Genomic DNA, 12,934 nt, shown 5'->3' on the forward strand with positions numbered 1-12,934 from the left:
TGATTGGAGAGATTCGCCTACCCGCCCGACCCCCTGCTCTGGGCGGAGCCGAGTAGGAAGTGGGCCTGCCTTTTAGCTCGGTGCGCCAGTGGGCTCCGAGTGACGTCTAAAGGGTGTGCGCCGTCCAGCCCTCCACGCTATGGAGTATCCATGGTAACGCGTCAGCCGCCGACCTCGGGCCATTTTCCCAAGGCTCGAGGATCTCTAGATGTCCCGTCATCTCGAGGGCGTGTAGAACGGGCTTTGGGGGAGGAATGAACAAAAATCGACTGGGAGTTTTTTCAAAACACGTACATATACCCTGCCACCCACCCCGCTCTCCTAGGCGCGTCAGAACTGCTGGGACATCTGTCACGTCCCCGGTGATTCTGACACTCTTGTCCTACGCCTCAGCTATTGAAAACTACTGGTATGGAGGTCTTGTAACTTATCAAGGGGCGGCCTCAGATCTCTCTGCCTCGCAGATGCCTTCCTCACCCGGGTCAGAATGACTTGCCTCAGGCTCTTACCAGAGTTTGCACCACTCATTTCTTCTCTGTAATTATTTGTTTGCGTATCTGTCTCCCCACTGGGCTGCCGCTTCTTGTTGGGTACTGGCTCTGTTTTATTTATCTGTCCTCTTCCCTTCCAAATGCTTGGCCAGGAAAAGTGCCCTTTATAATAAATCGACTTGAATTGGGGGTGGTGGTAGGGGGCTGTCAATGAGAATGAATTCAGGGTGAAACTAGGTAGGACAGCCTCCCAGGATTAGTTTGGGGTTGAGCTGGGGAGCTCCAGGTGTATAGGGAGGGGTCCTATTGTGACTATGGTGGAATAGCCATTATACTGAGTGACACTGGGTGAGTGAGGTGGGGGAGAGACTAGACAACACCCCACATAACCCACCTTGACAGATGTCTCAGAAAGATTATGGGAATTTCCTGGCCCCTCTGCAATATGGGATTCCATTTTGCTACCTCTAGAAGGACAGGGTCTTGTTTTCATAGCTCTGCCTTGTGCTCAGGTATAAAGGCATGCGAGACCTGAGCTACTACTACAATACTCCACACAGAAGGAGAAAAGCAGGCACATCTGGACTCAAGTTTTGTGGGTAAGTCCATGATTGCCTCCAGTGAACAATCTGAGAAGCACGGTGTCCGTCTCTCCATTTCAGGTGTACTGGTCCCAACATCAGCCCTTGGGCCTAAGCCCTAGAGATCTTGACACCTGGTGGCTGAGTCAGCATCACAGTAATGGGCTTTAGAAGGAAACCTGATGATTCAGGGCCTCAAGAATGGCGTTGGGCAAGCCACCAGACCAGCTGCCTGGGTCTCCTCCTCCTTGTTAAGGTGACAACAAGGAACTCAGTTCAGCTCCTCCCTGGTACCCAAATTATCCTTCCAAGTCCCAGACTCAACAGCTGTCCTCCCTTCTGATTCAGCCCTGATGCTTTTCAGGGGGTCACAGAAGTTGGATCCAGACTTGAGATAATGTCACAGTTCAAAATTAAAAGGATGGAAACAGAATGGAACTTTCAGAGAACCCCAATTTTCTACTCTAAGCTCTCCAAACCAACTCTCAAATCCAAGACAGCTGCCTTTCCTTTCTTCACCTCCTTTTCTTAGTTTTCCCCAACTTGACTGCAAAGTCAGGCTCCCCTCTTCCCTTCCTTAGCCCCTCAGACCAATAAAACATGCAGCCTTTTCTTATTCTTTTTTTTTTTTTTTTTTTTTTTGAGACGGAGTCTCGCTCTGTCGCCCAGGTTAGAGTGCAGTGGCCGGATCTCAGCTCACTGCAAGCTCTGCCTCCCGGGTTTATGCCATTCTCCTGCCTCAGCCTCCCGAGTAGCTGGGACTACAGGCGCCTGCCACCTCGCCCGGCTAATTTTTTGTATTTTTTTAGTAGAGACGGGGTTTCACCATGTTAGCCAGGATGGTCTTGATCTCCTGACCTCGTGATCTGCCCGTCTCGGCCTCCCAAAGTGCTGGGATTACAGGCTTGAGCCACCGCGCCCGGCCTTCTTATTCTTTAAAAAAAAAAAAAAAAAAAAATTATTTTTGACCAGGCACAGTGGCTTATGCCTGTAATACCAGCACTTTGGGAGGCCAAGGTGGGTGGATCACGAGGTCAGGAGTTCAAGACCAGCCTGGCCAAAATGGTGAAACCCCATCTCTACTAAAAATACAAAAAATCAGCTGTGCGTGGTGGCGCACACCTGTAGTCCCCGCTACTCAGGAGGCTGAGGCAGAAGAATCACTTGAACCTGGGAGGCGGAGGTTGCAGTGAGCCGAGATTGTGCCACTGTACTCCAGCCTGGGTGACAGAGTGAGACTCTGTCTCAAAAAGAAAAAAATTATTTTGTTTTTTAGTTTTTGTACAGATGGTGGCTCCCTAAGTTGCTCAGGCTGGTCTCAAACTCCTGGCCTCAAGTGATCCTCTCGCCTGGGCCTCCCAAAGTGCTAGGATTACAGGTGTAAGCCAACATGCCTGGCCCCTTTACTTCTTTTCTATTTTAGTCACAAAACATTTCCCTGCTGATCACTGTAGTGTGTGTGTGGAGGGAAGTGGGGGAGGTACACTCTTAAGAAACAAAATAGTTAACATCTTGGCCCTAAGATTTGTTGTAGAGATGGAGTCTTCTCATTCTGTTCCCCAGGCTGGTCTCGAACTCCTGGCCTCAAACAATCCTCTTTCCTCGGCTTCCCAAAGTGCTGAGATTGATTACAAGTGTGAGGCACTGCGCCCAGCTACAATCTTTTAATAGGATATTTTTTTGGGGGGAGTGGGGAGGCAGGCTCTTTCCCATGTGGGAGTGCAGTGGCTAGATTTAGCTCACTGTAACCCATACTGTTCCAGTGTAACCTGCACCAAGCCATCCTCCCACCTCAGTCTCCTGAGTAGCTGGGAACACAAGCACATACCACCACACCTGGCTCTAACACGACTTTGCTTTTTGCTTTTGTCATTTTGGCTGCTGCTGTTTTTATCTTTCATTCATTCAAGATCGGAAGATGGAGATAATAGGAATCTTCTCATCTCAATGTGCTCTTTAGCCCCTCACTCTTAAACTGATGCCCCTCTCAGGTCCTGAGGGATTTGGCCTCAGGTTGCCCTGGAAGGGGTGTGAGTGATGAGACAGGTGACTGAGAGCTGGGACGCCTGAGGCCTGCCTAGGCTGAGTCACCTAGTATTGTTGTTGTCATTGTTCCTGTTGAAGTCCCAGCTCAGCGTCACAGACCTTTGTGGAAGCAGCAACAGCTCCCATCCTTCCAACCTTTCTGGAGAAGCTGTGGCCTGATGGTGAGCCAAATAGGCTGGGGGGGGAGAAGAGGGCGGCTGGGGCGGTGGGGAGACCTGGGGCCTGGATCAGTGCCCCTGCTCCCCATGCCACTGCCACCTCCTCCTCCTCCTTCATGCCGGGGACCTGGGGGAGGGAGGATCTCCATCTTCTCTCTGTCCCCTGCCCCTCATACAAGAAGCTCCCCCTCCTCATTTTCCCCTCCCACCCCAAGGCCCCCTTGCTCAGTGCTACAGGGGACAGGGGCTCAGCCTTGCCACAGTGCTCTCCCCACCCCAGCCACCCCCCCAACACAGGCTCAACCTGCAATGACACCTGCCTCTGCATCTCCCTCCTGGGGATCCCACTCTACCCCACCCCTGGCCTCGGCAACTCCCCCTCCCTCACACCAGTGCCCCCAGGACTCTCCTGGGCTGCGGGTAGGCCCTTTGATCCCTGAACAGGATTATGAGCGGCTGGAGGACTGTGACCCTGAGGGGTCCCAAGACTCACCCATCCACGGGGAGGAGCAGCAACCCCTGCTTCATGTCCCTGAAGGGCTCTGCGGTATGTGTGTGGGTGGGGGTGGGGGTGGGAGCAGGTTAGTGGTGCCTGGGAGCTCCAGTACTTATCGCAGGCTGGGCCTCTGGCAGTGGGTTGAGAACATGGAGAATTGATCACATACCAGGGGCTGACACTCTCCCCTCTGTGCCCAGGCTCCTGGCATCACATCCAGAACCTGGACAGCTTCTTCACCAAGATATCCTTTGTGCTAGGCCTACAGAGGTGGCATGGGAAGGTCCCCTTGGAGCTGGCACTCTTCTTGGCAGGGAGACTCCATGAGGGTGTCGTGGGTGGGCGATGTGTTGGGGCTGAGGGGAGGCGTCCTCAGGAGAGGCCCCCCCGTGCCCCAGGCTTGTTCCTTGACATGCGTCCACATCTACAGCTACCACCAGCGGAATGGCTTTGCCTGCATCCTGCTGGAGGATGTCTTCCAGTTGGGGTAAGACGCTTAGCCCGGGCCCGGAACTTGGTCCCCTGGGCCCATGGGTTCCTCCTGTCATTTTGCTTCCTTAATTGTACCAGTTGCTTCCATCCCACACTTTCCCAAGCAGCCCAGGGGCTCAGCAGGGGCAGGGTGGGGGAGGATAACCATGGGCTGCTCTGGGGGCCGGGGCAGGAGCCCACCTGGCTGTCCCTGATCACTGCAGCATCCTGGCATCCCCCTTCCTCCTGGCAGACAATTCATTTTCATTGTCACCTTCACAACCTTCCTCCTTCGATGTGTGGATTACAATGTTCTCTTTGCCAACCCACCAAGTAACTGTACGAGACCTGGGCCGTTCCACAGCAAAGTGACCTTGTCAGATGCCATCCTACCCTCAGCCCAGTGTGCTGAGAGGTGAGTGAAAACCTGGTGGGACCCTGGGGTGAAGCATGGGAAGTGGATAGAGGAGTAGACAGGAGCCCCACTTTGTCCGGTGATCTAGATCAGCAGTTCTCAAAGCTTTTGGTCTTAGGACCAAAAATACACTTAATACACTTTAAGTTGTACTTAAGTGTATTAAGTTGTACTTAAGTTGTATTAAGTTGTACTTAAGGTGTATTATGTGTATCTTTTTTTTTTTTTTAGACAGAGTTTCACTCTTGTTGCTCAGGCTGGAGTGCAATGGTGAGGTCTAGGCTCACTGCAACCTCCATCTCCTGGGTTCAAGCGATTCTCCTGCCTCAGCCTCCCCAGTAACTGGGATAACAGGTGTGCACCACCACGTGTATTTTCTAAAGTAGAGACAGGATTTCACCATGTTGGCCAGGCTGGTCTGGAACTCCTGGCTTCGGGTGATCCACCCACTTTGGCCTCCCGAAGTGCTGGGATTGCAGGCGTGAGCCGCTGTGCCCGGCCTATTAAGTGTATCTTAATTAAAGTGTATTAAGTGTATCTTAATACAGTTAAAATTGGTTGAGAACCCTAAAGAGCTTTTGTTTATGGGAGTCGTATCTATCTACAATTTACCTTATAAAAAATTAAAATTAGGCCAGGCACAGTGGTTTACACCTGTAATCCCAGCACTTTGGGAGGCTGAGGCAGGAGGATTGCTTGAAGCCAGGAGTTTGAGACCAGCCTGAGCAACAAAGTGAGACACCATCTCTATAAAAAATAAAAATTAGCTGGGCTTGGTGGTGCGTACCTGCAGTCCGAGCTAAGCCTAGTCAGGAGGCTAAGACGGTGACTGTCTGATCACTGCAGCATCCTTACACCCTCCTCCTCCCAGCAGACGATTCATTTTCATTGTTGCCTTCCCAACCTTCCTCCTTGAATGCATGGATTGCAATGTTCTCTTTGCCAACCAACCAAATAACTGTACCAGACCTGGGCCGTTATTTGGCAGGGAGATAGGAGCTATGATTCTACTGCTGCACTACAGCCTGGGTAACAGACAGAGACCTTGTTTCAATAAAAAGGAGAAAAAGAAGGAAATCATAGCTGAGAACAACTTTAAAATGTAAGAGTGCGGCCAGGCGCGGTGGCTCATGCCTGTAATCCCAGCACTTTAGGAGGCCGAGGCGGGCAGATCACAAGGTCAGGAGATAGAGACCATCCTGGCCAACATGGTAAAACCCTGTCTCTACTAAAATATACAAAGATTAGCCAGGCGTGGTGGCGGTCATCTGTAGTCCCAGCTACCCTGGAGGCTGAGACAGGAGAATCACTTGAATCCGGGAGGCAGAGGTTGCAGTGAGCTGAGATTGTGCCACTGCACTCCAGCCTGGGCGACAGAGCAAGACTCCATCTCAAAAAAAAAAAAAAAAAAAAAAGTGCACGAGCACACATTTCATCAGTTGTCAGTGCTATGTGACATGTTCACGTGTCTTGTAGCCTCTGGAAAACTCCACTGCATACTCAGAGAACAAGAATGAAAACATCAGAAAGCATTAGTATTATTTGGAAGAAGTTTGACACACTTGTGAGGGCCACTTCAGCTCCCTGCCCCCGCCCCAGGCCCTACTTTGAGAGCTGCTGGTCTAGCTGGATCCCCCTCCTCGTGACAGTTTTTCCTCGCTCCCGAAGTCTGGTCTGCCTGTTTCTCAGGTGCCCACCTTTCTCCCTCACTGCCCACCCAACCCCATACAGGATCCGCTCCAGCCCGCTGCTCGTCCTCCTCCTGGTCCTGGCTGCGGGCTTCTGGCTGGTCCAACTGCTTCGCTCAGTCTGCAACCTCTTCAGCTACTGGGACATCCAGGTGTTTTACAGGGAGGCCCTGCACATCCCCCCGGTGAGCTGGGTGGCTGTGTCTGTGCGGAGGGTGCCATGAGAGGGTGGACAGAGGAGAGGGGAAGAAGTGGGACTGTACAGATAGAAGGGCCAACTGGAAAGAGGGCAGAAAGAATGACGCCTTATTGACACCTGCTCTAAGCCCAGAATAATGTCAGGAGGGGGCTACCACCAGTTAGAGAGCACGGCCCTTACCCTAAGGGAGTTTAGTTTATTTAGATGGCTCATATAAGATGACATATAGTTACATGTTTGTGCTAAAAACATTGCTTAGAGAAAGGACGGTCATCTGACTTTTCAGAGCTGGAGACATTTGGGTTGGGCTTGGAAGGGCAGGACAGGAGGGGAGGGGAGCACAGTCCAAGCCCCAGTGCAGGAAGGTGGGGAAAAGCCATGAGCTTTTGGAGGCTGCAGCAGGGAGATGGACCCCACCAGCCTAAAACAGAGCCGTCAAAGCCATCCCCCCACCATTGCAGGAAACCACTGCATTGGCCCGTCACTGTCCTCTGCTTATGCTCTGCCCTTTGTTTCCTCGCTATCTTGAGTTTGCTCCTCCCTCCTCTGTATCTAAGTTCTTTCTTTGAGGCACAGCTCGAAGGTAGCCTTCTGCAGCTTGCTTCCCTTGCTCCCCTGGGAGGTCCGGAGCCCTCTGCATAGCCTTTATGTGCAGCAAGGGGAGAGGTCTTAGAAGGCCCCTGAGCCGGAGGGAGGGAGGAGGCCAGGGAAGTAGAGGTGGTGACAGCGGAAGCTGGACCTCAGATCGGCTCTGGCAGGAGACTGCTCACCCGTCTCGTTCTCTTCTTCCCTTCCTTCCCCTTCTCCCCTGTTCCTTCCAGGGGAAGGGAAGGGAAGACACTGGGATGGACTGGAGAGGCCAGCCTGGGGGACTTGACTAACCTGGACTGGGAAAGCTGAGTGAAACTGGGCTGAAGTGAGGTTTGCAGCCTCCAAATGAGATCTGACAGTGCCCCACTGCCAGACATGGACATAGCCCAGGTCCTGGGAAGGCTTCTGGTGACAGAGCTGAAAATGGCGCGGAGTTAGGTGGGACTGGGAGTATAAAGCATGCCCAGGCAGAAGGTGGGGAGGATTCTGTTCCAGAGTTGGTGGGTGCACCGGAAACGGGAAGGAGAGGTTCTCCCATGAACTGCTGGACTTTCTGGTTTTTTGTTTTTTTGTTTTGTTTCTTTTGAGACAGGGTCTGGGTCTGTCACCCAGGCTGGAGTGCAGTGCTGCCATATCAGGTCACTGCAGCCTCTGATCCCCAGTAGCTGGGACCACAGGTGCACACCACCACACCCTGCTTTTTTTGGTATTTTTAGTAGAGACAGTGTCTCACCATGTTGCCCAGGCTGGTCTCGAGCTCCTAAGCTCAGGCGATCTGCCTGCCTCAAGTTCCTAAAGTGCTGGGATTACAGGTGTGAGCACCGCCCCCGGCCAGCCATTCTGTTTTGTGTGTACAACTGGCGGGGCCTTAGGCCCTTTAAGGAGCTGAGAAGCTAGGTCCAACACCCGGAGGCGTCGCCAGGGAAGACATGACTACTGGCCACATGAATGGCAGGGATGATGAGGAACAGGGCAGTTTAGAAGAGGATGAAGGAAGTAGGGTGTGCCCTTTTTAGTGACAGGGTTAAGGGAGGGCAGAAAGGGAAAGGTGGGAGAGGGGGACGATGAGGCATGTAGCTTGGCCCTGGCGAGTTTGTGGTCACAAACTCAGTTTGCGGGTTTTCAGGCCACACACTTAGGGGTGTGGAGCTTGAGCATCACTGTGTAGAGGAATGGGGGTCGCTGGCTCTCATCAGTGCCTGTTTCAGGAGGAGCTGAGCTCGGTTCCCTGGGCAGAGGTGCAGTCCCGCCTCTTGGCGCTGCAGCAGAGCGGGGGCCTGTGCGTGCAGCCGCGGCCCCTGACGGAGCTGGACGTCCACCACCGCATCCTGCGCTACACCAACTACCAGGTGGCGCTGGCCAACAAGGGCCTGCTGCCGGCCCGCTGCCCGCTACCCTGGGGAGGCAGTGCCGCTTTCCTCAGCCGCGGCCTGGCGCTCAATGTCGACCTGCTGCTCTTCCGCGGTCCCTTCTCGCTCTTCCGCGGGGGCTGGGAGTTGCCGCACGCCTACAAGCGCAGCGACCAGCGGGGCGCCCTGGCAGCGCGCTGGGGGCGCACAGTGCTGCTGCTGGCCGCCCTGAACCTGGCGTTGAGTCCACTGGTGCTGGCCTGGCAGGTGCTGCACGCCTTCTATAGCCACGTGGAGCTGCTGCGGCGCGAGCCCGGCGCGCTTGGGGCGCGCGGCTGGTCCCGCCTGGCGCGCTTGCAGCTGCGCCACTTCAACGAGCTGCCGCACGAGCTGCGCGCGCGCCTGGCGCGCGCCTACCGCCCCGCCGCAGCCTTCCTGCGCACCGCTGCGCCCCCCGCGCCCCTGCGCGCGCTGCTGGCCCGCCAGATCGTTTTCTTCGCGGGTGCACTCTTCGCCGCGCTGCTTGTGCTCACCGTCTACGACGAGGACGTGCTGGCCGTGGAGCACGTGCTCACCGCCATGACCGCTCTCGGGGTCACCGCCACCGTGGCCAGGTGCGACGGCAGATGCCCGGGGAGGTGGTGTGTGTGGGTTTCTCTGATTTGGGGCCATGGGAGGTTCCCCCGCTTACCTCTCCCACCACTGGGGCCCTCCAGCCCTGCATCCCACTGCGCGTCCTTCTAACCGCAAGCCCCTTCCCCGCACGGATCCCGCCTTTCAGGTCTTTCATTCCGGAAGAGCAGTGCCAGGATCGTGCGCCGCAGCTTCTACTGCAGACCGCCCTGGCCCACATGCACTACCTCCCGGAGGAGCCTGGCCCCGGTGGCAGGGACCGCGCGTACCGGCAGATGGCGCAGCTACTGCAGTACCGAGCGGTGAGGGTGGGCGCGACGGCTGAGGAGGAAGTTGTGGGGTCTGTCTGCGCAGAGGGCATTGGACAAACGGGCTACCCCAGAAGTCTAGGGAGTGACTGGGTGGGGAGGCTTCTTGCCCTGGCGAGGGTCGCTGAGGGCTGCTTGGTCCTGATAACGTGCGTGGGCCCCTCAGCGACCCCTGCTCAGCCTCACCGCTGCTTCCCCAGGTCTCCCTCCTAGAGGAGCTCCTGTCCCCGCTCCTCACCCCGCTATTTCTGCTTTTCTGGTTCCGCCCTCGTGCCCTGGAGATTATCGACTTTTTTCATCACTTCACTGTGGATGTGGCTGGGGTTGGGGACATCTGTTCCTTTGCCCTTATGGATGTGAAGCGCCATGGCCACCCTCAGGTCAGAGCTGTTCCCTGGCCCTGGGGGGTTGTTGGGCTGGGTGGGCGTTTGCTTGCCTCTCGGAGCAGACCTGGGTTCCAGCCCTGGCGCCATTGCTTGCTACCTGTGCCGTTGAGCAAGTCACTTCCCTTCCCTGTGCCCTCGTGCCCTCATCTGTCAGATGGCGACAATGGCAGTGTGCCCTCCAGAGCACAGCCAAGGCCAGGCTTGTGATGACACAGATAATGTCTGTATAGCCCATAATGGAGTTGCTGGCACATAGTAACGTCAGTAAATGAGAGCAAAGACCACCCGGGGACGAGGAATGGGCTTGGCCCATGGGTGGGGCTGAGTAAGGACTGGTGCCTGGACCAAGGCTGTCAGGATCACCCTGGGCAAAGCACTGAGGCTCAGCCCTATCCCCGAGCTGGGTCTAGACCCAGGTTCTGCTCCGCTGTTGTATTTTTGGGTGAGGGTGAACAAGTCCCCATTGTGGTCTGTTTCCTTCACATGGAAGATGGGGCAGTGTTTCCTGTCCCACCTGGCCCCATAAGGCTCAGTGTTCTTAGCTCCTGAAAGACTGTCCTTGCTCCCAGTGGCTCTCGGCGGGACAGACTGAGGCCTCGCTGTCTCAGCGTGCGGAGGATGGCAAGACTGAGCTTTCTTTGATGCGGTTCTCCCTGGTGCATCCGCTCTGGCGCCCCCCAGGGCACAGCTCTAAGTTTCTTGGGCACCTCTGGGGCCGAGTACAACAAGATGCAGCTGCCTGGGGTGCCACCTCGGCTCGCAGCCCCCCCACCCCGGGGGTGCTCAGCAATTGCACCTCACCCCTGGTGAGTGAAAGCCTGGCCTCCCCTTCTGCCCTCACCTCCACAACTCCTCTCCAAACCCTTCCCCTCTAGCCTCACCTTAGGTAGTAACCTGCCTCACTGGCCCCCACCCCCAGCCTGCTCTCCTGCCTTCTTTAGGCCTCCCCTTCCTCCCCACTCCCTTTCTGTCCTCTCTTCTGACTCCCTCTTTGGCTTTCCCTCTCCTCTCACACCTAGCCTGAGGCCTTCCTGGCCAACCTCTTCATGCACCCTCTCCTGCCTCCGAGGGATCTGAGCCCGACAGCCCCCTGTCCAGCTGCAGCCACAGCCAGCCTCCTTGCCTCCATTTCCCGCATTGCCCAGGACCCCAGGTAAAGAGTGGAGACTGAGTTGCAGGGGTGTGGGGGCTGGGCTGATCCTCTAGGAGCGGGGAGCTGGGGCACTGTTGGGGGAATTCAGAAGGGGAGCCCTCTGGGGTGTGGCGGGAGGAGGTAATGTCTTTTGACCTGCTTCATGCTGTGTTCCAGCTCTGTGTCCCCAGGAGGCACTGGGGGCCAGAAGCTGGCCCAGCTCCCAGAACTTGCTTCTGCCGAGATGAGTCTCCATGCCATCTACCTGCACCAGGTGAGTAGAGCAGTGCCTGGAGAAATGTGGGGAGAAGGCTGGTGAATAACATGGAGACTGAGGCGGGGTAGAGTCTACGGAAGGGTCTAGCAGAGTCGCAGGAGGAGGCTGAAAAGCCCTCTGCTTCTAGTCCAGGTGCTTGGCCCTGCCCTCCTTGGGGGCGGCCCTCATTCCTTCTCCTTTCCATGCAGCTTCACCAGCAGCAGCAGCAGGAGCCGTGGGGCGAGGCTGCAGCCTCTGTCCTGTCCAGGCCCTACTCCAGCCCCTCACAGCCACCCTCGCCTGATGAGGAGAAGCCATCCTGGTCAAGTGATGGTGAGGAGGGTGGGGCCTGCAGGGGACAGAGCCTGATGGACACTGGGCATCAAGGAACGCCCAGTTGATGGCCTTTGTCACCAGGCTCCAGTCCGGCCTCCAGCCCCAGACAACAGTGGGGAACCCAGAGGGCCCGGAATCTGTTCCCTGGAGGGTTTCAGGTGACAACAGACACCCAGAAGGAGCCTGACGAGGCCTCTTGCACTGACTGAGACGACTCCTCAGGGTCAGTATTGCCCTGTGAGGGGAGGGAGAAACGACTGCATAGGTAGTTGGTTTGGAGTCAGACTTGAAGCAGTGGGAGCGATGGTGGGAATTTGGGGTGATGTGGTGTGGTCATCTCTGGAACCTAGACCCCTGCACTGCTTGCCAAGAGCCATCTCCTCCCACAGGTACCCTGGCTTCCGCAGCCACAGGAGATTGGAGGGTGGAGTGGAAGAACACAAGGAGCCATTGCTAGAGGCCCCATAGATGACAGGCCCAGGTGCTTTAGTTGGGCAGCACCTGGGAGTCAGTGAGGAACTCGCCCTGAGAAGAGAGAAAAGGTAGGAGAGGAGATGCTGATGGCATCTGGAAACAAGTCTTAGAGATGGTCCCCACCCGGAAGGGATAAGGGGAGACACCCCCAACTGCAGTGTGTCCTGGAGCAGTTGCCTGGGAAGAAGTCCTCGAGTTTCCTCAAGGTGGGGGACAGAGGTCAAGGATGAGGCCAAGCTACATGGAAGGGTGGCAGTGAGGCAGGTAGGCTTTAAGGCTGTGGATTCGTCACACTGGCGGCTGCCGGCACACGTTCAGTTCCCTGGGGCTTGCAGGGGATGGGGACTTGTGAGTGGAAAGACGAGAGGGCTGATGTTTTGGACTTCAGCATGGGTGTGATGTCTGAGGAAGTGGGTGTGGCTCCCCATCCTGTATGAAATAAGCAGTAAAGCTTGCTCACGGCTGTTGCACATCTCTGTGACTCTTGTTTCTGGCAGCCCCCACTCCTGGCAGCTGAGTGCTGCACCTGCCTTCTCGATCACCAGCCTGAGAACTGCACGGGGGAGCAGCCCAGACTGGCTGGAAACCATGTTTTTAGAGAGCAGGGTCAAGTGGCATGTAGGACTCTCTGTCAAAAAAACGACCCCTTTCCCCGCCACATACCCACAATTGCACAGGTGAAAACAGAAATCTTGTCATTTGATAATTGTAATCCACACCGGGCGCAGTGGTTCACGCCTGTAATCCCAGCACTTTGGGAGGCTGAGTCAGGTGGATCACGAGGTTAGGAGTTCAAGACAAGCCTGGCCAAGATGGTGAAACCCTGTCTCTACTAAAAATACAAAAACTAGCCAGGCGCGGTGGCAGGAACCTGTAATCCCAACTACTTGGGAGGCTGAGGCAGGAGAATCACTTGAACTCGGG

At 55.7% G+C, this 12,934-nt stretch overlaps 1 protein-coding gene across 1 annotated transcript; it reads left to right on the forward strand.

Moving 5' to 3' along the window:
* Positions 1-40: 40 nt before the first annotated feature.
* On the forward strand, positions 41-12,480 carry ATG9B (autophagy related 9B). Its single transcript, XM_050785951.1, has 17 exons — positions 41-153; positions 326-409; positions 1,004-1,090; positions 3,197-3,823; positions 3,973-4,016; positions 4,195-4,259; positions 4,497-4,658; positions 6,390-6,531; positions 8,345-9,099; positions 9,267-9,420; positions 9,627-9,806; positions 10,382-10,618; positions 10,832-10,965; positions 11,122-11,218; positions 11,410-11,533; positions 11,618-11,759; positions 11,926-12,480. Exons 4-16 carry the CDS (start codon positions 3,277-3,279, stop codon positions 11,743-11,745), a joined length of 2,769 nt encoding a protein of 922 aa, XP_050641908.1. The 5' UTR covers positions 41-153; positions 326-409; positions 1,004-1,090; positions 3,197-3,276; the 3' UTR covers positions 11,746-11,759; positions 11,926-12,480.
* The last annotated feature ends 454 nt before the right edge of the window (positions 12,481-12,934 follow it).

This window comes from Macaca thibetana, chromosome 3 (assembly GCF_024542745.1).
Source record: "Macaca thibetana thibetana isolate TM-01 chromosome 3, ASM2454274v1, whole genome shotgun sequence".
NCBI classification, from domain to species: Eukaryota; Metazoa; Chordata; class Mammalia; order Primates; family Cercopithecidae; genus Macaca; species Macaca thibetana.